Source organism: Stenella coeruleoalba (assembly GCF_951394435.1).
Source record: "Stenella coeruleoalba genome assembly, chromosome: 3".
Classification (NCBI taxonomy): domain Eukaryota; kingdom Metazoa; phylum Chordata; class Mammalia; order Artiodactyla; family Delphinidae; genus Stenella; species Stenella coeruleoalba.
In genome coordinates this window covers 35,908,900-35,936,078 of record NC_137148.1, presented here as the reverse complement: position 1 = coordinate 35,936,078, position 27,179 = coordinate 35,908,900, and the positions used below count along the sequence as shown (strand labels likewise).

General features: G+C 39.1%; 1 protein-coding gene across 2 annotated transcripts in view; it reads left to right on the top strand.

Moving 5' to 3' along the window:
* TMEM267 (transmembrane protein 267) overlaps window positions 1-13,679 on the top strand; it is a 31,624-nt gene extending 17,945 nt beyond the window's left edge. For both annotated transcript variants that reach the window (XM_079916993.1, XM_079916994.1), the window contains exon 3: window positions 11,943-13,679. In XM_079916993.1, coding sequence (XP_079773119.1) covers window positions 11,943-12,278 — 336 coding nt within the window. In that variant the 3' untranslated portion in view covers window positions 12,279-13,679. The remainder of the gene's footprint in view (window positions 1-11,942) is intronic.
* The last annotated feature ends 13,500 nt before the right edge of the window (window positions 13,680-27,179 follow it).

Below are 27,179 nucleotides of genomic sequence, written 5' to 3'. Positions count from 1 at the left end.
GCAACATGTGGAGGCTAAACAGTATGCTACTAAACAACAAATTAATCACTGAAGAAATAGAGGAAATCAAACAATACCTAGAAACAAATGATAACAAAAACATGATGAGCCAAAACTAATGGGATGCAGTAAAAGCAGTTCTAAGAGGGATGTTTATAGCAATATAAGCTTACCTTCAGAAACAAGAAAAATCTCATAAATAACCTAACTTAACACCTAAAGGAACTGGAGAAAGAAGGAAAAACAAAACCCAAAGTTAGTAGAAGGAAAGAAATCATAAAGATCAGAGCAGAAATCAATGAAATAGACATGAAGAAAACAATAGAAACGATCAATGAAACCAAAAGCTGGTTCTTTGAAAACGTAAACAAAATTGATAAACCTTTAGCCAGACTCATCAAGAAAAAGAGAGGGCCCAAATCAATAAAATTAGAAATGAAAAATGAGAAGTTAAAACCGACACAACAGAAATACAAAGGATCATAAGAGACTACTATGAGGAACTATATGCAAATAAAATGGACAACCTCTAAGAGATGGACAAATTCTTGGATAGGTACAGTCTCCCAAGACTGAACCAGGAAGAAACAGAAAATATAAACAGACCAATTACGAGTACTGAAGTTTAATCAGTAATTTTAAAACTCCCAACAAGGGACTTCCCTGGTGGTCCAGTGGGTAAGTCTCCACGCTCCCAATGCAGGGGATCCGGGTTCGATCCCTAGTAGGGGAACTAGATCTCGCATGCATGCCACAACTAAAAGTTCGCATGCTGCAACTAAGTCTGCATGCTGCAACTAAGAGTCCGCATGCTGCAACTAAGAAGGCCACATGCCACAACTAAGAAAGCCTCATGCCACAACTAAGAAGCCTGAGCCTGCATGCCACAACTAAAAGATCCCACATGCCGCAACTAAAGATCCCGCATGCTGCAGCGAAAATCCCGTGTGCCGCAACTGTGACCCGGCGCAGCCTAAATAAATTAATTAATTAATTAAAAAAAAAACTCCCAACAAACAAAAGTCCAGGCTTAGTTGGCTTCACAGGTTAATTCTACCAAACAAATAGAGAAAAGTTAACACCTATCCTTCTGAAACTGTTCCAAAAAATTGCAGAGGAAAGAATACTTCCAAACTCATTCTATGAGGCCACCATCACCCTGATACCAAAACCAGACACAGATACCCCCCCCCCAAAAAAAATTACAGGCCAGTATCACTGATGAACATAGATGCAAAAATCATCAACAAAATACTAGCAAACTGACTCCAACAATACATTAAAAGGACCATACACCATAATCAAGTGGATTTATCCTAGGGATGCAATGATTTTTCAGTATCCACAAATCAATCAGTGTGATACACCACATTAACAAACTGAAAAATAAAAACCATATGATCATCTCAATAGATGCAGAATAAGCTTTTGATAAAATTCTATATATATTATTAAAAAATTCTCCAGAAAGTGGGCATAGAGGGAACATACCTCAACATAATAAAGGCCATATATGACAAACCCACAGCTAACATCATAGTCAATGCTGAAAAGCTGAAAGCATTTCATTTAAGATCAGGAACAAGACAAGGATGTCCACTCTTGCTACTTTTATTCAACATAGTTTTGGAAATCCTAACCACAGCAATCAGAGAAGAAAAGGAAATAAAAGGAATCCAAATTGGAAAGAAGTAAAGCTGTCAGTGTTTGCAGATGACATGATATTATACATAGAAATTCCTAAACATGCCACCAGAAAACTACTAAACCTCATCAATGAATTCAGTAAAGTTGCAGGATACAAAATTAATATACAGAAATATGTTGCATTTCTATACACTAACAATGAAATATAAAAAACAGAAAAAAAGAAACAATTCCATTTACCATCACATCAAAAAGAATAAAATACCTAGGAATAAACCTAACTAAAGAGGCAAAAGACCTGTACTCAGAAAATTATGAGACCCTGATGAAATAAATTGAAGATGACACAAACAGATGGAAAGATATGCCATGTTCTTGGATTACAAAATCAATATTGTTAAAATGACCATACTATCCAAGGCAATCTACAGATTCAATGCAATCCCTATAAAATACCAATGGCATTTTTCACATAACTAGAACAAATAATTTTAAAATTTGTCTGGAAACACAAAAGACCCCGATTAGCCAAGAGTCTTGAGAAAGAAGAACAGAGCTGGAGGCATCAGGCTCCATGACTTCGGCCTATACTGCAAACTCCAGTAATCAAAACAGTATGGTACTAACACAAAAACAAACACATAGATCAATGGAACAGGATAGCAAGCCCAGAAATAAACCCATGCACTTATGCTCAATTAATCTACCACAAAGGAGGCAAGAATATACAATGGAGAAAAGGCAGTCTTTTCAGTAAGTGGTGCTGGGAAAACTTGACAGCTACATGTGAAAGAATGAAATTAGAACATTTTCTAACACCATATACAAAAATAAACCCAAAATGGATTAAAGACCTAAATATAAGACCAAATACTATAAAACTCATAGAGGAAAACATAGGCAGAACACTCTTTGCCATTAAATCACACCAATATTTTTTTGGATCTGTCTCCTAGAGTAGTGGAAATAAAAGCAAAGATAAACAAATTGGACATAATTAAACTTAAAAACTTTCATATAGCAAAGGAAATTGTAAACAAAATAAAAAAACAACCTATGGAATAAGAGAAAATATTTGCAAACGATGCAACTGACAAGGGATTAATTTCCAAAATGTACCAGTAGCTCATATAGCTCAATATCAAAAAAACAAACAACCCAATCAAAAAATGAGCAGAAGAACTAAATAGACACTTTTCCAAAGAGGAAATGCAGATGGCCACCAGGCACATGAAAAGATGCTCAACATTGCTAACCATCAGGGAAATGCAAATCAAAACCACAGTGAGATATCACCTCACACCTGTTAGAATGAATATCATGAAAAAGATTACAAATAACAAATGTTGGTGATGATGTGGAGAAAAGGGAACGCTCATACACTGTTGGTGAGAATGTAAATTGTGTAGCCACTATGGAGAACAGTATGAAGGTTCCATTAAAAGCTAAAAATAGAGCTACCACATGATCCTGCAATCCCACTCCTGGGCATATATCCAGAAAAGATGAAAACTCTAATTTGAAAAGATATATGCACCTCAGTGTTCATAGTAGCAGTATTTACAATAGCCGAGAGGTGGAAGCAACCTAAATGTCCATCGACAGAAGAATGGGTAAAGAAGATGCAGTGTATGTATATGTGTGTGCGTGTGTGTATCTATATATATATATATAGATAGATACACACACAATGGAATATGTCATTTGCAGTAGTATGGATGGACCTAGAGATTATCATACTAAGTGAAGTCAGACAGAGAAAGGCAAATATGTGACATCACTTATATGTGGAATCTTAAGAAAACGATATGATCTTATTTACAAAACAGAAATTGACTCACAGACATAGAAAACCAACTTATGGTTATCAAAGGGGAAAGGTGGGGGAGGAAGGGATAAATTAGGAGTTTGGGATTAACAGATACACACTACTATATAGAAAATATTGAATAGATAGACAACAAAGACCTACTGTAGAGCACAGGGAACTATATTCAATATCTTGTAATAACCTATAATGGAAAATAATCTGAAAATGAATAAATATATGTGTATAACTGAAGCACTTTCCTATATACCTAAAGCTAACACAACATTGTAAATCAACTGTACTTCAATTAGAAACAAAAACAAAAAAGGAAAAGTGTAATTTATAAGTGCATTCATCTAGAATTTAAGTATTTCTATTGTAATTCTTAAAAAACATTTAGGCTGTATACTGTATTTATTCCCTAATTCATTGATAAACAGTAGTGTTAAGAATATGAGCCATAGAGTCAGGCAGATCCAGTATTAGATTCCAACTCTGCCACTTGATAACTGCACACTGTGGGGAAGTTACTTAGTCTCTCTAAGTCCCAGTTTCCTCCTCTATAAAATAATCCCTAACTCATAGGGCTATTTCTAGGATTAAATGAGATACTGTACATAAAGTATAGCATAGTGCATGTATTGATCCTTATATTTTCTTTTAACATCTTTATTGGAGTATAATTGCTTTACAATGTTGTGTTAGTTTCTGTTGTATTACAAAATGAATCAGCTATATGTATACACATATGACCTCCCTCTTGTGTCTCCCTCCCACCCTCCCTATCCCACCCCTCTAGGTGGTCACAAAGCACTGTGCTGATCTCCCTGTGCTATGCAGCTGCTTCCCACTAGCTATCTATTTTACATTTCGTAGTGTATATATGCCAATACCACTCTCTCACTTCGTCCCAGCTTACTATTCCCTGTCCCCGTGTCCTCAAGTCCATTCTCTATGTCTGCATCTTTATTCCTGTCCTGCCCCAGGGTTCTTCAGAACTTTTTTTTTTAGATTCAAAATATATGTGTTAGCATATGGTATTTGTTTTTCTCTTTCTGACTTACCTCACTCTGTATGACAGACTCTAGGTCCATCCACCCCACTACAAATAACTGAATTTCATTTCTTTTTATGGTTGAGTAATATTCCATTGTATATATACGCCACATCTTCTTTATCCATTCATCTGTTGATGGACACTTAGGTTGCTTCCATGTCCTGGTGATTGTAAATAGTGCTGCAATGAACATTGTGGTACTGTCTCTTTTTGAATTATGGTTTTCTCAGGGTATATGCCCAGTAGTGGGATTGCTGGGTCATATGGTAGTTCTATTTTTAGTTTTTAAAGGAACCTCCATACTGTTCTCCATAGTGACTGTATCAATTTACATTCCCACCAACAGTGCAAGAGGGTTCCCTTTTCTCCACACCCTCTCCAGCATTTATTTTTTGTAGATTTTCTGATGATGGCCATTCTGATTGGTGTGAAGTGATACCTCACTGTAGTTTTGATTTGCATTTCTCTAATAATTAGTGCTGTTGAGCAGCTTTTCATATGCTTCTTGGCCATCTGTGTGTCTTCTTTGGAGAAATGTCTATTTAGGTCTTCTGCCCATCTTTTGATTGGTTTTTTTTTTTTTAAATATTGAGCTGCATGAGCTGTTTATATATTTTGGAGATTAATCCTTTGTCCGTTGATTCGTTTGCAAATATTTTCTCCCATCTGAGGGTTGTCTTTTTCCCTTGTTTGTAGTTTCCTTTGCTTTGCAAAAGCTTTTAAGTTTCATTAGGTCCCATTTGTTTTTATTTCCATTACTCTAGGAGGTGGATAAAAAAAGATCCTGCTGTGATTTATGTCAAAGAGTGTTCTCCCTATGTTTTCCTCAAAGAGTTTCATAGTGTCCAGTCTTACATTTAGGTCTCTAATCCATTTTGAGTTTATTTTTGTGGGTGGTGTCAGGGAGTGTCCTAATTTCATTTTTTTACATGTAGCTGTCCAGTTTTCCCAGCACCACTTATTGAAGAGACTGTCTTTTCTCCATTGTATATCCTTGTCTCCTTTGTCATAGATTAGTTGACCATAGGTGCGTGGGTTTATCTCTGGGCTTTCTATTCTGTTCCATTGATCTATATTTCTTGTTTTGTGCCAGTGCCATACTGTCTTGATTACTGTAGCTTTGTAATATAGTCTGAAGTCAGGGAGTCTGATTCCTCCAGCTCTGTTTTTCTTTCCTCAAGACTGCTTTGGCTATTCGGGGTCTGTTGTGTCTCCAAACAAATTTTAAGATTTTTTTGTTCTAGATCTGTAAAATATGCCATTGGTAACTTGATAGGGATTGCATTGGATCTGTACATTGCTTTGGGTAGTATAGTCATTTTCACAATATTGATTCTTCCAATCCAAGAACATAGTATGTCTCTCCATCTGTTTGTGTCATCTTTGATTTCTTTCATCAGTGTCTTATAGTTTTCTGAGTACAGGTCTTTTACCTCCTCAGGTAGGTTTATTCCCAGATATTTTATTCTTTTTGTTACAATGGTGAATGGGATTGTTTCCTTAATTTCTCTTTCTGATCCTCCGTTGTTAGTGTACAGGAATGCAAGAGATTTCTGTGCATTAATTTTGTAGCCTGCAACTTTACCAGATTCATTGATTAGCTCTAGTAGTTTTCTGGTGACATCTTTAGGATTCTCTATGTATAGTATCATGTCATCTGCAAACAGTGACAGTTTTACTTCTTCTTTTGCAATTTGTATTCCTTTTATTTCTTTTTCTTCACTGATTGCCATGGCTAGGACTTCCAAAACTATGTTGAATAATAGTGGCAAGAGTGGACATCCTTGTCTTGTTCCTGATCTTAGAGGAAATGCTTTCAGTTTTTCGCCATTGAGAATGATGTTTGCTGTGCGTTTGTCATATATGGCCTTTATTATGTTGAGGTAGGTTCTCTCTATGCCCACTTTCTGGAGGGCTTTTTATCATAAATCGGTGTTGAATTTTATCAAAAGCTTTTTCCGCATCTATTGAGATGATCATATGGTTTTTATCCTTCAGTTTGTTAATATGGTGTATCACATTGATTGATTTGCGTATATTGAAGAATCCTTGCATTCCTGGGATAAACCCTACTTGATCATAGTGTATGATCCTTTTAATATGTTGTTGGATTCTGTTTGCTAGTATTCTGTTGAGAATTTTTGCATCTATATTCATCAGTGATATTGGTCTGTAATTTTCTTTTTCTTTTCTTTTTTTTTTTTTGGTGGTACATGGGCCTCTCACTGTTGTGGCCTCTCCCGTTGTGGAGCACAGGTTCCGGACGTGCAGGGTCAGCAGTCATGGCTCATGTGCCTAGCTGCTCTGCGGCATGTGGGATCTTCCCGGACCAGGGCATGAACCCGTGTCCCCTGCATCGACAGGCAGACTCTCAACCACTGCGCCACCAGGGAAGCCCTGTAATTTTCTTTTTTTGTAGTATCTTTTTCTGGTTTTGATATCAGGATGATGGTGGCCTCATAGAATGAGTTTGGGAGTGTTCCTTTCTCTGCAAGTTTTTGGAAGGTTTGAGAAGGATGGGTGTTAGCTCTTCTCTAAATATTTGATAGAATTCACCTGTGAAGCCATCTGGTCCTGGACTGTTGTTTGTTGGAAGGTTTTTAATCATGGTTTCAATTTCATTACTTGTGATTGATCTGTTCATATTTTCTGTTTTTTCCTGGTTCAGTCTTAGAAGGTTTTACCTTTCTAAGGATTTGTCCATTTCTTCCAGGTTGTCCATTTTATTGGCATAGAGTTGCTTGTAGTAGTCTCTTATGCTGCTTTGTATTTCTGCAGTGTCTGTTGTAACTTCTCCTCTTTCATTTCTAATTTTATTGATTTGAGTCCTCTCCCTCTTTTTCTTGATGAGTCTGGGTAAAGGTTTATCAATTTTGTTTATCTTCTCAAAGAACCAGCTTTTAGTTTTATTTATCTTTGGTATTGTTTTCTTTGTTTCTATTTCATTTCTTTTATTTATTTATTTATGGTTGTGTTGGGTCTTCGTTGCTGTGCAGGCTTTCTCTAGTTGAGGTGAACGGGAGCTACTCTTCATTGCAGTCTGCGGGCTTCTCATGGTTGTGGCTTCTCTTGTTGCAGAGCACAGGCTCTAGGCACGCAGGCTTCAGTAGTTCTGGCACGTGGGCTCAGTACTTGTGGCTTGTGGGCTCTAGAGCTCAGGCTCCATCGTTGTGGCACCTGGGCTTAGTTGCTCCATGGCATGTGGGATCTTCCTGGGCCAGGGCTTGAACCCGTGTACCCTGCCTTGGCAGGCGGATTCTTGACCACTGCACCACCAGGTAAGCCCTATTTCATTTATTTCTGCTCTGATCTTTATGATTTCTTTCCTTCTACTAACTTTGGGTTTTGTTTGTTCTTCTTTCTCTGGTTCCTTTAGGTGTAAGGTTAGATTGTTTAGCTGAGATTTTTCTTGTTTCTTGAGGTAGGCTTGTATTGCTATAACCTTACCTCTTAGAACTGCTTTTGCTGCACCCCATAGGTTTTGGATCATCGTGTTTTCATTGTCATTTGTCTCTAGGTATTTTTTTATTTCCTCTTTGATTTCTTCAGTGATCTCTTGGTTATTTAGTAATGTATTGTTTAGCCTCCATATGTTTGTGTTTTTTACGTTTTTTCCCCTGTAATTGATTTCTAATCTCATAGCATTGTGGTCAGAAAGATGCTTGATATGATTTCAATTTTCTTAAATATACTGAGGCTTGATTTGTGACCCAAGATGTGATCAATCCTGGAGAATGTTCCGTGTGCACTTAAGAAGAAAGTGTAATCTGCTGTTTTTGGATGTAATGTCCTATAAATATCAATTAAATGTATCTGGTCTATTGTGTCATTTAAAGCTTGTGTTTCCTTATTAATTTTCTGTCTGGATGATCTGTCCACTGATGTAAGTTAGATGTTGAAGTCCCCCACTATTATTGTGTTACCGTCGATTTCCTCTTTTATAGCTGTTAGTAGTTGCCTTATGTGTTGAGGTGCTCCTATGTTGGGTGCATACATATTTATAATTGTTATATCTTCTTCTTGGATTGATCCCTTGATCATATGTAGTGTCCTTCCTTGTCTCTTGTAACATCCTTTATTTTAAAGTCTATTTTGTCTGATATGAGTATTGCTACTCCAGCTTTCTTTTGATTTCTATTTGCATGGAATATCTTTTTCCATCCCCTCACTTTCAGTTTCTATGTGTCCCTAGGTCTGAAGTGGGCCTCTTATAGACAGCATATATATGGGTCTTGTTTTTGTATCCATTCAGCGAGCCTGTGTCTTTTGGTTGGAGCATTTAATCCATTTATGTTTAAGGTAATTATCGATATGTATGTTCCTTTTACCATTTTCTTAATTGTCATGGGTTTGTTTTTGTAGGTCCTTTTCTTCTCGTGTTTCCCACTTAGAGAAGTTCCTTTAGCATTTGTTGTAGAGCTGGTTTGGTGGTGCTGAATTCTCTTAGCTCTTGCTTGATTTCTCTGTCAAATCTGAATGAGATCCTTGCCAGTTAGAGTAATCTTGGTTGTAGTTTCTTCCCTTTCATCACTTTAAATATATTGTGCCACTCCCTTCTGGCTTGTAGAGTTTCTGCTGAGAAATCAGCTGTTAACCTTATGGGAGTTCCCTTGTATGTTTTTTGTCATTTTTCCCTTGTTGCTTTTAATAATTTTTCTTTAATTTTTGTCAGTTTGATTACTGTGTGTCTCGGCATGTTTCTCCTTGGGTTTATATTGCCTGGGACTCTGTGCTTCCTGGACTTGGGTGGCTATTTCCTTTCCCATGTTAGTGAAGTTTTCGACAATAATCTCTTCAAATATTTTCTTGGGTCCTTTCTCTCTCTCTTCTCCTTCTGGGACCCCTATAATGTGAATATTGTTGCATTTAATGTTGTCCCAGAGGTCTCTTAGGCTGTCTTCATTTCTTTTCATTCTTATTTTCTTTATTCTGTTCCACGGCAGTGAATTCTACCATTCTGTCTTCCAGGTCACTTATCCGTTCTTCTCCCTCAGTTATGCTGCTATTGATTCCTTCTAGTATATCTTTCACTTCAGTTATTGTATTGTTCATCTCTGTTTGTTTTTAATTCTTCTAGGTGTTTATTCTTTAATTCTTCTAGGTCTTTGTTAAACAGTTCTTGCATCCTCTCAATCTTTGCCTCCATTGTTTTTCCGAGGTCCTGGATCATCTTCAGTGTCATTATTCTGAATTCTTTTTCTGGGAGGTTGCCTATCTCCACATCATTTAGTTGTTTTTCTGCAGTTTCATCTTGTTCCTTCATCTGGTACATAGTCCTCTCCCTTTTCATTTTACCTATCTTTCTGTGAATGTGGCTTTTCTTCCACAGGCTGCAGAATTGTAGTTCTCCTTGCTTCTGCTGTCTGCCCTCTGATGGATGATGCTATCTAAGAGGCTTGTGCAAGCTTCCTGATGGGAGGGATTGGTGGTGGGTCGCTACTTCTATTTTTAAGATATCTATTTTTACTTGTATAATTTTATGATATGTCTTTGTTTTATTATGTATCTATGAATGAAAAATTTGCATGAATATTTTAGAAATTAGAATATTTTAGAAATTAGGCAAGCAACAGAAACTTCTTGTTTCTTCCTTAGCAACTATTAATATAAATAGACTTCACAAATGAAATTGTGAATAGTCAGTATCCCTCCACACATCCAGAGCACAACTGCTAATCATCTCAACATGAGGCTATTGCTCTCCTCCAAGTACTGGTTACTGTAGCCCATCCCGCCCCCCATCCCACGCTGCTATTGAGGAGCATGATATATTGTGGGTATATAACTTAAAAACAAAGGTGGAGGCTAAAATGGCATAATACAGAAATGTTATGTGTTCTGACAAAGTAAAAATAAAACAACTAAAAATGTGGAGGAGCAGGGAGAGGTAATTAGGAATGTAGAATAAATAAACTCTTTGATGTTCAGCGGGTAGGTGGGAATTAAAGAATACTGGTTTAAGGAGTGGCTTTACAAGATACCCAGTTTAAGGTTGGTCTGATTTGACAGTGTTGCAAGGTACAGTCTCTTTAATGGATGATTTTCTTTTTAATGTGGTGGGAAGGTTGTGTCCTCTATTTTTTAAAAAATAGGAACCTGACTTTTGCCTTTACTACTTCTTTTTTCCCTTTACTACTTCTTTTTTCCCTTTACCACCCGAGTCTCCAAAGGCTACCTCTCCCTTCCTTTGTACCATCTTCTCCTGGAAAACTAATGCTTTTCAGAGCCTTGAATCATGCCCACTTTTAAGTCCTTTCTGTGTAGTTAGTGCTCTTATGTACGAGGACCCCACACTTGGGTTGAACTTTCTCTTTCTAGTGGTAACTTTAGATCAATCTTAGATTTCCCCTCATCTTTCTTCAATGCAGTTTTTTTTGGCTTGAGTGGGGAGTGTGAGAGAGTGCTCACTGACTTGGTGTTTAATACTTTAGAGTAATTGAAGTTTGGGCATTCTCTGACTTCTGGCTATGCTAAGTGGGGCTTGGTATAGTTTCATTTGTCATTGTTCTGTAGTGTTTTTGAAGATGTGTGGGGAGATTCCAAATCAGGCAATCTTCTCTATCTTCAGCTTTATTTTTATTAGAAATTATCTAGTTGGAAATTAGCCTTTAGAATGTGTGAGAATGAAACCCTACTCATGGATCATTCAGGTGTTAAGCCTGAAATTTTCATTTGTTTAGATATTGATTACATTTTTACAATGGTTTAGAAATGCTATTGGTTTATTTAACTCAACTTTCAAATACTTGTTTAAAATAATATACTGCCTCTAAATGTTGTTATAAATAAATTCTGAAAGTATTCAAGGCTAATATAAAAGGTTACAACAAAAATACTCACCTTTTATGCATTTATTAATTGAAGAATGGGGTGGGGGGAGGGACAAGATAGGGGAAGGAGATTAAGAGGTACAGACTATTAGGTATAAAATAATTAAGATACAAGGATGTAATTTACAGCACAGGGAATATAACCAGTATTTTATAATAACGTTAAATGGAGTATAATCAATAAAAATATGTTGTACACCTGAAACTAATATAACATTATATATCAACTATACTTCAATTTTAAAAAGTTTAATTGAAGAATATTTTATTCAGTTGTGAGACTTTTTCAGTACTCTTAGAGGTCCCAGACAATTCTTTAAAAGTCCAAGTTTACACTAACCATATATTTAGGATATAAACTGTTTGTATTGTGACTTTTCTAAGTAAATAATAGGAAGTTTTTAAAAATTAATCACATGTTCCTGAGATCGTGATTTCATTTTTAGTGCAAAGTGTTTTTGGAGGAGGTGGCACAGAAAATGTTTCCTTTGCATTTCCATAGCCTGCAGGAAAACAGATGGTTACAATATTAGGAAGCAGCTGTAAAATTTTGTTTGCCAAGAAGGAAATGATACTAGCTACCGCTTTCCCTGTGCAGGCTGCTATTACTCTTCCACGAAGACCTTTCCTTCACTGTTCTACTGTGATACCCGCCGTGGTTCTGACCCTGAAGTTTATGATGCACCTTTTCAAGCTCAAAGATTCATGGTGCTGTCTTCCCTGGATGTTATTTATATCCTGGACCTCACACCATGTTCGAGATGCAATTCGCCATGGCTTGTGGATATGCCCATTTGGAGAAACTTCTCCTTTGCCATTTTGGCTTTATGTAATAATCACATCATCTTTACCTCACATCTGTTCATTTGTTATGTATTTCACAGGGACGAGCCAAGTGATGTCTTCAAAACATGGAAATTATATTGATGTCTGAGATAACCATATGGCAGTCTTAAAGAACCAATGGTTGAGATAATGACAGCCAACATTAAAGTGAATTTTAAAAACATGTTAGGTACTTATATTAATTATAAGATGTATAATAAATGCTAACATATCTTTATTTCATATATTTTGATCCTGACTGAAGTTTAATTTGCCAAGTGCTTTAGTGAGTTTTGATTACTGGCAGAAACTGCTTTTGTGCACTTATGTTATAATATTCTTAAAAGACAGTAACATTAGACCTAGGTTATTGTTTCAGAAATAACTTTAGGAAATAATTATTATAATATGTTGACTGTAGTAACATTCTACCTAAGTAGTATTTTTTCATTATCTTTGCCCTCAAATCTCCTGTGTTGGAGTTTTAACTGTTTTGAAAAACATAACTAAATTTAACAAAATATTTGTTTAAAATTAACATTAACAAAATATTGATACGTGACTCATAACCATAAAATCCACAAAAAAGGACCTAACCAATAATGTCATTTCAAATGTAAACTCCTGAATGTGCCATTAAAATTGTTTTAGTTGCTATCAATTTGTTTACATACTATTCTAAAATATTGTACCAGTTAAATCATTTTTTTAAAAATTTGCCTTGGGCTTCCCTGGTGGCGCGGTGGTTGCGAGTCCACCTGCCGATGCAGGGGACATGGGTTCATGCCGCGGTCTGGGAAGATCCCACATGCCGCGGAGTGGCTGGGCCCGTGAGCCATGGCCGCTGAGCCTGCACGTCCGGAGCCTGTGCTCCGCAACGGGAGAGGCCCGTGTACCGCAAAAAAAAAAAAAAAAAAAAAAAAAATTTTCCTGATACTAAGAGACAAAACAATTTTTTTTCAAAAAAGTAGTTTTAGGAAATTGGCTTTTTCCTTTGTTCTTTCAGGTTATCTTCTGTTAAAAATGATTAACCTTTATTAGAGAAGGAAAATTGAGTTGCTGTAAGTTTTACATTTGCACAGTTTAATATACTTTGACATAACAATCAGTGCCCCAAAGGCACCTGTTTTTGGTAGCATTTGTACCAGCTGCTGTCTTCAGATTTTCTTACACATTTGTGTTTGTAATGCTGGTGACTGTGTGCCTTAATCTCTGAGAAGTGATGAAACAGTGCCTTATCCAAAGCAGATTTTTCTCATTAAGTTAAACAGAGTTCTGTAAATTGTTATAAAGGGTCAGCCTCTTTACTTTTTGTTGTTAAGCAATTGGTTGCAATCTGTTATATTTTATAATTTATCAGCTCTTACAATGTATTATTGTCTTTTGAGAGCAATTATTGTCAATTTAGTTGGTTTAATAGTAAACATTATATAGTGGGGGTAAATTTGATTAAGGTAGAGATTTTTAAAAGCATATGATTTCAGAAATCCCTGGAAATAAAGCATATATGTTGTGTAACTCTTTCTGACTAAATCACAAAACTTTCCCTTTTTTAATTTCTCCATATTAAACAAATGAATATCATAAAAATATAAGGCCTTATTTAAGAATGTCACATTGACATTTTGGGGGTCGTCCTAACTTTATCAGAATGGGAACTCACTTTGACCATGAGTCCTTGCTTAAACAGTAATTGCAAATTTTAAGTGTGGGTTTATCTTTATCTTTGTTCCTACCTCATCAGAAATGTTCCTTGTCCTCTAAGTGGTCTCTGAAAGCTGTAGTTGTAACCTCTAGAAATATAGTAAGCAAATTCCCATGCCGCCATTTTGTCCCTTTTCTTAGAGAAAGAGTTTGCTTCAATACAACTTATGTTGAAAGTTGCATTGTATCTTCTTTGCACGGGTGTGTTTTCTCCATTCTCCAGACGTCCTCCTTTCACTTAGTGTTCTCTCTTGGCTGTTTCACTGATCTGACCTCCCGATCTACTGTTTTCTTGAGCCATGTTCATTATGCTGGCTACTCAGGAGAACTTCCACCACTGAACTATTTTCTACTCATCCCAAGCCTACTTTCTTTTAGTGGTGGGCTAAGAACCTCAGTTGTGTATGGGTTAAAACTCCCATTTATCCTCACCTCCTTTCTTTAACTTAGACCTCTCTTCTCCCAGGCAGCCACCCTCTTTCTCCCAATCAGACACATACTTCTTGGCTCCTTTCTCTTTTGGCTGGTGGAACAATTATTTGTTTTTCCCATTTTTCCCAACTGAAGGGTAGAGGAATAGGGGCTATTCTGGTACTTGCTCACTGTCACAGCTAAACCATTTATCCAACACAATTCTGTCTTCTTCCTTTGATATCTCATTATTCGTTCCAAACCCTCTTCACCCTCACATGCTACCCTCTAAGACTCAGTTTCACCTTCTTTGATGATATGAGCAACTGGATCACTTTTTTCCCTTTTATTCTAACCCTTGATTTTATCCTCAGTCATCAGATGACTCACCTGAAATCGGGACTTCAGTATCCCCTCTTCTTCTGTACCACTAACTCTCATCACATCATATCAGCCATCCACCAGCACAGTAGGCCTCTGTACCTCCTTTTTAGGTGACACTGCTCATCTAGGAGAGCTCCAACTTCGTTTCCTTTTTCTAAACCAGTAGTTCTCAAACTGACATACATCAGAATCACCTATAAGGCTTGTTAAAACAGGGATTGCTTGAGGCCCACCCCAGAATTTTGACTTGGTACGTCCTGAGGATTTGCATTTCCAGCAAGGTCCCAATTGATATTGATGCTGCTGTTCAGGAACCATCCTTTAAGAGCCACTGCTCTAGACACATCCTGTTTAACTTCATTTTTCTCCCCTCCCTTCTCTTCATTGAGCCAACTCTTTGCCTTACTGATATGTTTAATTTTTCTTAACCTTCCTTTGTCAGCAGGTCCACCAGCCCGCTTCTGGGTACATTTAATTCTGTCCTGGCTCCACATATGCAGTGTGTAAGTTTCTATGTCAATACCCTAATACCCCAGACTTTCTTGTGTGCTATCCAATTAGCCAACCCAGAATAATCCACAGCCTGCTTTCCCCAGTTCTCCTTTAGATTACATGTCTTTAAAGTAGTTACGGATCCATGCTGACTTGGCCTACTACAATTCATACTATCTAACTTTGGCTGGGTACTTAATAATACTTTGCTCGCTGCCAAACAACTTTTTCCCAAATATTGTACTAGACAAGCCGAGCCTCAGAATATCTGCCCATGTTAGATCCAGCCACAAGCCAGGAAGTTCACAGCATTTCACTGATCTGAGAAACTCTTGTTAATAATCCATCTCCACAGTAACTTTGCACTTTGCATAAATCCAAAGCATTGCCACATGCGTCCCTTGGCATTTCTTTACTTCCCAGGGATCATGATAATAATCAAAGGGTTTCTGAAGCATATTACCCTTTTGACTGATCTTGCAAGGAGTTATTTGGCTTATATACCCAGCAGCACTAATTAACGCTGCTTCAAGGTTTGGGCAGCCTTCTAATTCCGTCTGCCCCATGATGGCCTGAAAAGGAGGGGAATGTCAGATTAGGGCTCTAACACTCTGATATTCCTCAAATACCTGTGTGAGCTCGCAAAGAAAGCACCCATCTGAATTCACACATCCTTACTCATTCAATATTCATTTGATTTAATTTAAGCACTGTCCAGGTTCTCAGATTAGCAATATTGATACCATGCACATAAAGTGGAAGTCAGAGAAAATTTTCCATAAATGTCTGGGTGATGTTAAATAAAGTGTAAAAATGTGGTATAGTGGTTACATAACAGACCGCATACAGGGGTGGCATATCTAAATGACAGTGGTCATAACCTCGCTACCCTGAGCTATTTCACGCAATCGCAGGGAGTAATTGGAGCTTTTTGAAGTTTCATAAGAGATCCTATCAGGACCACAATGTATGCGGCAGAGGCCCTGCTCTTGGAAAGCCATGTGTAAATACCATACTTCCCTCTTCCTGGAGCTCTGTGGCTGTCTGCCCAGAGTCAATAACAATAGTCTCTCAGTGTTAGGCCTGTTCCATGGCCAGCAAAGACTGTGTCGTTTCTCTAGATTCTAAACTGATTGGCACAAGGCTGCCTTTGGTCAATCTGGACTCACAAAATGTTGCACGAGCCCCAGGCCAATCTTTCTGGAAAGGGCTCTGCCATTTCTAGGGTGTGAGACCCAGAGCAAATCACTCCGCAAGCCCTCTGCTCCCACCTCGACATACAACCCAAGTGAGATGGGATTAGATAACTCCCACAAGATCTCTAAAGGATAAGAACACTACAGAAGAGTGAGAAGAAATTATGGACAAGAGATGGGAAGCCTGCCTATTTGGCCTGCTTACAATGTGTGTAGCCTACATTACTCTTCTCTTGATGCTGTAACAAATTACTGTAACTCAGTGGTTTGAAACAAATGTATTATCTTCCTGTTGTGTATGTCAGAAATCCCACACAGGTCTCACTGGGCTAAAATCAAGACATCAGCAGGGATGCCTTCCACCTGGAGGCTCTAGGGGAGGCTCAGCTTCCTTGCCTCTTTCAGCTTCTAGTTGCCGCCTGCACTCCTTGGCTCGTGGTGCCCTTATTCCATCTGCAATGGCAGGTCAGCTTCCTTTTCACATTGCATCTTTCTGATCCTCCATCCATAGTCATGTCTCCCTCTGATCACAGCTGGGGAAGATTCTCTGCTCTAAGGGCCCATGTGATTAGATTGGGTCCATCTGAATAATACAGGATAAACGCCTCATCTCAAGGTTCTTAATCACATTTGCAAAGCCTCTTTTGCTGTGTAAGGTAACATTCACAGGTTCCGGGGATTAGGATGTAGAGAGCTTTGGGGCCATTTATTCCGCTTACTCTTTGATTCTAGCCCTGGTGTCTTTGAACAAGTCATTTGTCTTCTTTTAAGCCAATCAGGAATAAGCCAGGTGCTTTCCAAGACTCCCTTCCTGCTCTTTCTATAACCTTCATCTCCTTGTCCTAGTAATGGGCATCCTCAGTTTCTGGGGAAATGACCTCCAACTTGTCAGAGTTAAGTTTAACCTTGGGATAATAATGTCCTTTTCTCCCCTGCTATTAACACTTTTGGTTGTTACTTCTCTTTATTTTTTCCATGTGGAACTACTGAATCTTCATACATACCCTTTCTCTATTTTCCGTGGGGGGGAAAAAAATTTTAATTCATAAAATTCTTAGCCAGTAAAACACTCAGCATTCCTTTGGGTAAAAATGAACACAATACCTACCCTCACATAACACCGGTTCAGTCAGCTCTGAAACAAATGTTTAATGTATTCCTGCTGTGTTGCAGGCTTTCAATTAAAAACTAATGTTCTAATGGTGAAAATGACAATCTCTACATTAAAAGAACAGCTAGGCTAGTAGTGGGGACATACAAGAGACAGCACATCTCAGTACAGCGTGTTAAGTGCTGCAATAAGCAAGCGCAGGGCCTCTGAGGTCCCACTATGGAAGAAAGGGGAGTTCCCTGAAACTAAAAGAAAAGCAGGAGAGCTCCAGTGAAGGTGAGAGTGAGGTGATGGGAGGTGGGTGGGAAGATCCCCACAGGCAGAGGGAACAGTGTTTACAGAAGCCTGGCGAGACTCCGGATTGTAGGTAATTCAGCATTGCTGGAGCAGGGTGTTTGAAGTGGGAGAGTGGTGAGGGTTGATGGCAGTCAGCTGACCATGACTAGGGCCTGGAAAACCTTGTTAACCTGTTAAGAAGTTGGGAATTTATGCTGAGGGCAATGTGGAAGCATTGAAAGGTTTAAGCCTGAGGTTGGCATGATCAGGTTTGCCTTTTTTCCTGGAGACTCTAATTGGGAGCTCAATCCAAGGGCTCCTGCGTTTTAACTGCCGTCACGTAATCATGCGGCCTTCCCATGAAGAACTTTGGAGGTTAGAGGCACAACAGCAATAAGAAGCCTATGTTCGGGCTTCCCTGGTGGCACAGTAGTTGAGAATCTGCCTGCTAATGCAGGGGACACGGGTTCGAGCCCTGGTCTGGGAAGATCCCACATGCCGCGGAGCAACTGGGCCCGTGAGCCACAACTACTGAGCCTGCGCGTCTGGAGCCTGTGCTCCGCAACGAGAGAGGCCGCGACAGTGAGAGGCCCGCGCGCCACGATGAAGAGTGGCCCCCGCTCGCCGCAACTAGAGAAAGCCCTCGCACAGAAACGAAGAGCCAACACAGCCAAAAATAAATAAAATAAATAAAACAAATTGAAAGAAGGCTCAACATTTAAAAAAAAAAAAAAAAGAAGCCTATGTTCTCGGTGCCACTTGCCTCTGAATCTGGCTACTCATAATCTAAGAATAAAACACTAGAAATACTATGTAAGCAAAATCACCCTTACCTTAAGCAAACCAGGGATGTGGTCCCTCTCCCGCTGATTGCAGCTGTTTGGTTCGGGTCTGGCCCCTTTACATGGAGCACTGGACTCTCTGCGGTGCCTGGAATGAACCGTGCTCCACAACACCTTTGTGCACATGCTGGACTGGAAGCCATTTCCTTCCCCGCTCAGGCGTCAGGGTAGCTCTTACTCTCCCTTCAAGACTCACCACAAGTGTGTCCTATCAGGAAATCATTTAAATCCTCTCAATTCAGCCTCCAAGGTTGAGCTAGGGTTCCACTTCAGTAAAGTGTTCTGCCTCCCTCTGTTTTGTGGCTATCACACTACGATGCAGGCTAAATGCTTTCCTGGTCCTACTACTCCCCGTCACCACCACCACTACAAAGTCCAGAGGAGAAGTCTTGTAACTAGAACAGATCTGGATGTGCACCCTTTGTTACCAATGCAGGATGCTTGGCAAGGCGAATGCTATCTTAGTATAGCAGCCCCAGGATATTAATTAACAAGAAGCCAGTTCAGAGATATGTGAATGAAAGTGTTAGGACTTTCTCATCTCACCAGGGGTTCGCATGGGAATTGATCTTGGGGTGTTGAACCAACCCTAACCCTGCACAGCTTCTCCCCCACACCCATCTTTGCTGGGCAGCAGTAACTGGGCAGAGGAGGAAAGGACGGGGATGCAAAATCTGCAAGTCTCAAAGCACTGGTGAGGACAGAGACTGGATTATTTCCATAGGGAGGTGCTGGCGCCGGTGCGGAGGACCGTGAAATGGCAGAGCGCTGAGGGGAGAGGGCTGCTGGGAGGGAAACGGGGCACTGAGGTGGGAAATGAGGATGCCCTCTGAAGGCCCAGGGAGAAGGCCCTGAAGGAGGCCCAGGTGATAAGCCTTGCCCCTGAGAAGGAATGGCTCAAACGATGTGTTCCCTGCGGAGAGAAATATCAGGAAAATTGATAGATGAGGTACTCAAGGTTCCCAAACTTTCTTGGTTTACAGTTGATGTCCTTAATGTCTCAGTAATTTTTTTCAACATACCACTAGGCCAAAAGAAATACCAAATAGTGCCTGTTATTTGGTTGGATCCAAATGACTTCACAGTGGTAGTTGTGTGGCATCCGACAGTTGTCCTTGTATGTCTCTCAATAATTGAGAATATCCCACAGCACCTCTAAGAGTTCGTTTCAGCACCTGGGTGGGCCTCAGCACACAGTTTGGGAACTACATTACCAATGCAAGAGCAGCCTTCCTTTTTGAGGACTTGGGTTCTAGGAAGCATCAATCCCAGACAAGACGAAGATTCACCGAAGACCTGTAAGGGTGCTTGTTTTGATTTGCCCCACTTCAGAGTAACCTAGGGCTCACCCTGAGGAACAGAATAGGACAGAACCTATCACAGGAATTAACATTGTAATTTTTTATTTTCTTTCACTCTCCCTCCACCAGCAAGGATTCCTTGAGGGCAAACACACTGTCTGCACCTCTTACTCTTTCCCTAGAGCTGTGCTCAACACAAGGTGGGGACTCAATACAGGCACACCTCCCTTTATTGCACTTTGCAGATGTGTACTGCATTTTTTACAGATTGAAGATTTTGGCAACCCTGCGTTGAGCACGTCCATTGGTGCCATTTTCCCACCAGCATTTGCTCACTCTATGTGTCTCTATGTCACATTTTGGTAATTCTCGCAATATTTCAAACTTTTTCATCATTATTATATGTTATGGTGGCCCGTGATCTGTGATCTTTGTAGTTACTATGACTCCCTGAATGCTCCGATAATGGTTAGCATTTTTTAGCAATAACGTATTTTTAAAATTAAGGTATGTACATTTTTTTTAGACATAATGCTATTGCATACTTAATAGACTACAGTATAGTTTAAACATAACTTTTATATGCACCAGGAAACAAAAGAATTCGCTTGACTCACCTTATTGTTGTACTTCCTCTATTGTGCAGTCTGGAACAGAACCCAGTGTCTCCAAGGTATGCCTGTACATTTTTTGTTGAATGAATGACTGAATGGTTATATCTATTTCACCCTTCCCTATTTTCTTAGAAGATATGCGCTGACATGTCCTTGACAGTCCTAACTCAGGACTCTTTCCTGAAATGTCAGCCAAAAAAAGGAAAATATAATTATCCAGGTTCAAAGCCAGCAGCAAAGACCTGGTGGGAGCTTAAAATTTCATTTGTTCTCCACCCTAAGGGAAATGCAAGGGGAAAGGTGACCTAGGAGCACAAACACAGGAAAAAGAAAGATGGACATTACTTTGATGTTTTATTATTTAAGATCGCGGGGCCTTTGTTTTGATGCTTTTAAAGAATTGCTAAATTATTGGGGTGGTTTGGGTACAAGCTAGCATTGAGATAGAGGAATACATTAATCACCCATTTAGAGGCAGTTCACAGCAATATTTCAGGTTCTCATGCTTTTCCAGAGTCTTGCCACTTTCCATCGAGAGGTAAAGTCTATTTCTCCTTCCTTTCAACCTGTGTAGAACTTTGTGACTGCCCCAGCTAATCGAATGCAATAGAAATGAACCTGCATAAGTTTCCAAGACAAGTCATAGAAGGCCATATAACTTCCACCTGGTTCACTCTCTTGCTCATGGGATACTCCTTGGAAGCCAGCCACCAGGCTGTGAGGAAGACAAACTAGTCACATGGAGAGACCCATGCAGAGACCAACCGAGGTCCCCAGCTGACAGCCAGCATGAACTGCCAGGCATGGGAATAAGCCCTCCAGATGATTCAGGCTCCCAGCCTTCAAATTACTCCAGGCGATGCTGAGTGGAGCAGATGTGAGTCACCCACTGCCTCAAGTGCAGATTCATGAGCAAAATAAACGCTGATTTTTTTTTTTTTCCACCCCACGTGGCATGCAGGAGATCTTAGTTTTCCGACCAGGGATCGAACCCGTGCCCCCTGCAGTGGAAGCATGGAGTCCTGACCACAGGTCCACCAGGGAATTCCCCAATGTTGTGGTTGTTTAAGCCACAAGTGTTGGCATATTTGTTATGCAGCCTCAGTCAAAAACTTTTTTTTACCACTGTATTTGAAAAATGTATACATAGTGTAGTAAGGAACACAGAACTCTGAACATAGAATGCCTGGGTTCCAATGCTAGCTCCAATACTTACTAGCTTTCAACCTTGGGTAAATCACTTAACCTCATGCCTGTTTCCTTATCTATAAAATGAAGGTAACAACAGTTCCTACTTCATAGGATGGCGCTAATCATTAGGTGACTTAATATGTGCAAAGTGTTTGGAACTGTGCCCACTATGAAATAAGCTCTACATAAGGATTGGATATTGCTGTGGTGGCGATGGTGGTCTTATAGTTGGTAATGTTGGTGTGTTCGGCGGAATTCTAAAACCCCAGTGACTCCTGCTTCATGGAATCCTGTCACTTGCTTCTAGTCAATAGATGTAATTAAAGTCCCTAAAACTAACCTTAAGTGAATCAAAAGGGAGATTATCCTGGGTGGACCTCACCTAATCAGGTAAGCTCTTTAAAAAGAGCTCTTTAAAAGAGGACCTAGAGATCAGACTCTCTTGCTGGCCTGGAAGAAGCCAGCCACCAGGAGTTCAACAACTGTGAGGAAATGAAAGCTAACTACCACAGGAACTTGGAAAGGACCCCCAGCCTCAGGAGAAACTGCAACCACGGCTGACACTTTGACTGCAGCTTGTGAGATGCTGAGCAGAGGATCCAGGTAAGAAATCATACTTGACTCCTGACCCGTGGAAACTGTGAGCCAATAAATAAACAGATGTTGTTTTAAGTCAGTAAGTTTGTGCTAATCTTATTCAGCAATAAAAACAAATATAATTGGTAAAAATTCAAACCATAAAAAAGTATATACAATGAAAAGTAGATTTTTCTACCACCCTGGACATTCATCCTCCTCAGAGGCAACCACTAGGAAAAACCTGTGTCTCATCATTCCAGAAATTTTCTATGCATATGAAAACATCTACATGCATCTGTATTTCCTTCTTACACACACACACAAGGATATATATATAGTGTACATATATATATATATATAATATGGATATATATCTTGAAACATGGGCCAAGGGCAGTGAGTGAGTATGTTATCTCAGAAATCTGTATTCTTTAGAAACAATATAGAACATCTTCCAGCTGAAACAGCTTTTAGGAGAGACAGGATAGGTCCTCTTAAGTGCTTAGGTGGTTTCATGATTTACACTCTGTAATTAAATGTGTGATGGGGTTGGGCATTAGTCTGCCAAAGTAGAGAAGAAAGACTATTTTTCCACTGCTTTCCACTTTTTTTTTCCTTTCACTTACAGACCAGAGACCTTTACTTACAACACCTTATCTTTACTGCTACAGTAAAGTCCATCGTGTTGTGTGCCATGATTTATTTTTCTAGCACCCTACTGATAGGTATGCAGCTTGTCTTTAATAGTTTACTATTAAAAAATGCTACAATGAGATTCTTATGCTTACATCTTTGCATACATGTGTCTGTAGTATAAACTCCAATAGTCAAACTCTTACGTCTTCATTTTAAATTGATAGGTATTACCAAACTAATGTCCTAAGACTTTGCACCAAATCACACTCCTTCTAACCACTTGTGATAAATAGATACTTGCTAACACACTTTGACCTTTGCCACTCTCATAGGTGAAAAATGTATCTCACTTTGTTTTCTTTTTATTTGTTTACATAGTTTTGAATGTTGAATAATGTTGAATAATGTTTATAAGCCTTATTTCTGTGAACTATATGTTCATATCCACAGCCAAATTTTCCATTAAGTCACTGGCCTCTTCCTTATTGATATACAAGATCTCTTTATATAATAGCCCTTTGTCTGTTGTCTGACCAATGTCACCCCCCTCCACGTGCAACTTTATGCCATTTGTCTTTTATAGAGTTTTATTTTTCCATGACAGAATTTCACTTTTTTGTACAGTCAGATTTTTCATTCTTTTCCTTATGACTTCTGAGTCTTGTTTTATGCTTAAAAAGTTGTTTCCTGCTCTATTTTTTTAAGTTCGTATTTCCTTTGGATACCTTTATATTTTATTTACATTAAATATGTAATACATCTGGAATTCAAAGCCTCAACTTTTTTTTCACATGGTTAACCAGTTGTTTCAAACAATTCATTGAATAATCCAGTTTTTCCTGATGTAAAATGCTAACTTTACTACGTAGTAAATTCACTCGTTATATTTTCTGGATTTATGCACTGGTGTCTTGTGTCTACTGTAACTCTTTTAATGATAGTAGATTTACAATATATTTTAACATCCAGAAAGACTAGTCATCACTCACAGCTCTTCTTTCTCAGATTTTCCTGAGGAGATTCTTTTTGTTTTTATTAGCTTGAGGTATTTATTCTGCTTTGATTCCCAATTTATTGACTAATCTTAGGCAAGTCACTATATTTCTGTACCTCACCATCATAAAAGACTGATGATACTGGACTGAATCTGGATTATTTATATATATGGAAAGCATGAATGCTAAAAAAGAAAAGTTATAAATTTAAGTCTGGAACAGAAACTACAGTGTTAACCAGGAATAAGAAATCCAGTGAGAAGGAAATTCCCTACTGAGGCTCTCAGGTTATACTGTTTCTACTTAGTCCTGCATTCTTTGCTCTGTTTACTTTGGCATACCTGATACCCAGCCCCATCAAACATTTAGTTAAGAGTATAAATCAGAAACTGTGGCACTGAAAGAGACCTAGCATGACTCTCCTAAAAGCCATCTCAGCTGAAAGATGTTCTAACTCATTTCTAAAGAATACAAGTTTCTGAAATATCACATACTCACTCTCTCACTCACTCAATCATTCACCCTTGACCCTTGTTTCAAGCATACAAATTCCCTGGTGATATGTATTTTTACAACTAACCGTCCTCCATGCTTTAAGGAAAACTCAATGCATAATTTTTTTGTTTTCTGTGTGGTATAGAAAACAACTCCTTCTGAGAAATATTATTACCAATTAGACTATAGATATTCAGAAGAGGCCACAAGTACCAACCGTGGACATCTGTGACCACATTGGCAAGATTTTGCCCATGTAGTGAAGGCTTGTTCGAATAATCCAATTTCTTGTTCATTCAACACTAAGCCTCTAGTATTTGCTGAGCACTGAATGAGGCACTGGGGGTATAATGATGAGTAAGATACAGGCCCTGTCCTAACTGAGCCCCACTCTATTGGAGGGCAGAGGCACACATGTATATAAAACAGTGTGAGATAAGTTGGCAATATACATTAAAAAGTGACTTAAATGGGCATACCCTTTGAGAAGTTCCATTTCTAAGAATTTATTTAAGAAAATTTTGAGATGAATGAAGAAAGTGTATAGAACTTATTATCATAGCATTTCTGTAATAGTAATAAATACCAGAAAAGGGAAAAACCAAACTACCTAAATATCCAAAAACTGAGTAGAATCTAGTAAATAAACTACGGCAAAACCATGTGATTGAATACTATTAAACCCTTGCAAGATAAAGAAACAATACAGGGCTTCCCTGGTGGTGGTGTTTGGGAGTCCACCTGCCAATGCAGGGGACACGGGTTCGAGCCCTGGTCTGGGAAGATCCCACATGCCGTGGAGCAAGTAAGCCCGTGTGCCACAACTACTAAAGTCCGCACGCCTAGAGCCCACGCTCTGCAACGAGAAGCCACCACAATGAGAAGCCTGCGCACCGAAACGAAGAGTAGCCCCCTTTCTCTGCAACGAGAGAAAGCCCGCGTGCAGCAACAAAGACCCAGCTTAGACATAAATAAATAAATAAATTTATTAAAAAACAACAACAATGCAGATCCATAGGTTTGGCTATGGAGAGCTATTCCTGATTAATATAAAGTCACAAAACAGAGGGGGGAGGGGCAAAATAGGGGCGTAGGATTAATAGATACAAACTACTATGTCTAAAATAGATAAGCAACAAGGGTATATTGCATACCACGGAATTATAGCCATTATCTAGTAATAACTTTTAATGGAGAGTAATCTATAAAAATGCTGAATCACTATACTGTATACCTGAAACTACTATAATATTCTAAATCAACTACACTTCAATTTTTTTAAAGTCACAAAACAGAAAGTGTTATATGACTCTATTTTTGTAAGAATAAACTATACTTACAGATAAAAAATCAAAAAGATAAACATCCAAATGTTGGGCTTCCCTGGTGGCGCAGTGGTTGAGAGTCTGCCTGCCGATGCAGGGGACGCGGGTTCGTGCCCCAGTCCAGGAAGATCCCACATGCCGCGGAGCGGCTGGGCCCGTGAGCCATGGCCGCTGAGCCTGCGCGTCCGGAGCCTGTGCTCCGCAACGGGAGAGGCCACAACAGTGAGAGGCCCGCGTACCGCAAAAAAAAAAAAAAAAGAGTAGATACCAAATAAAGGTTTATTCAATGAATGAATATGCACAGAAATAACACTGGAGGAATATGCACCAAAGGTTAAGAAACTTTATTTCTGGATATTTAAACATTTTCCTTCTTTATATTTTTTTACATATTCCAATTTTTTTACAGTGGACCCAATATAATTTTATAATCAGAAGGAACAACATACTATATTCAAAAATGGTAACTCAGAGCCTACCATAAAGTATTTGAAGCTCAGTTTTGAAACAGAGACCCCTGTTTGGCTCTTCATATCACAGAGGTTAAAAGGTGATTATTCTCATCACCCAAAGATTAATGGAGGAGCCCATTAAATTTTAAATTCTTCTAGGACATTTAAAAGTTGACATGGGGACTTCTCTGGCAGTCCAGTGGTTAGAACTCCACGCTTCTACTGCAGGGGACAGGGGTTCGATCCCTGGCCGGGGAACTAAGATCCTGCATGCCGTGTGATGTGGCCAAAAAATAAAAATAAAACAAAAATAAAAGTTGACATGATTTTCAAAATATCAATCTATATACTTATTTCAAGACAAATCTTCAAGGGAAATTAATTTTATTTTGTGAAAGCTACTGTTTAGAAATCTTCATCTCCCTAACCCAAACTGGCCATTTCTAGGGCCTGGATGGCATCAAGTATTTTTATGACAGTCGGAGGTTCACACTTTACTTCTCTTTAAAGTGAAAACGATTTGGTTTTTCCGGGTAAAGTAAAATATATGTATGTGCACGTGTGTGTGTGTGTGTGTGTGTGTGTGTGTGTGAGTGTATATATAAATTTTTTTTTTTTTAAGTTTGCAACCTGGTATTCTTTGCCAAGGACAATGGAAAACACAAAACCATACAGTTTTAGATTGTACTCAAACTGTTACATTCTATTGCTCTACCCTCCAACTACCTTTCCCCTAGGTCCTAAAGGCATACGTTTCCCAGGCTCCTCCTCATTTGGTTTTGTAGAAGCCCTGAGCCCAGATAACAATATTTAAATAATCAAAGTTGCTCTGATACCACTCGGTTTTGTTTTGTTTTGTTTTGTTTTTGCGGTACGCGGGCCTCTCACACAAGTGGCCTCTCCCGTTGCGGAGCACAGGCTCCGGACGCGCAGGCTCAGCGGCCATGGCTCACGGGCACAGCCGCTCCGCGGCATGTGGGATCTTCCCGGACCGGGGCACGAACCC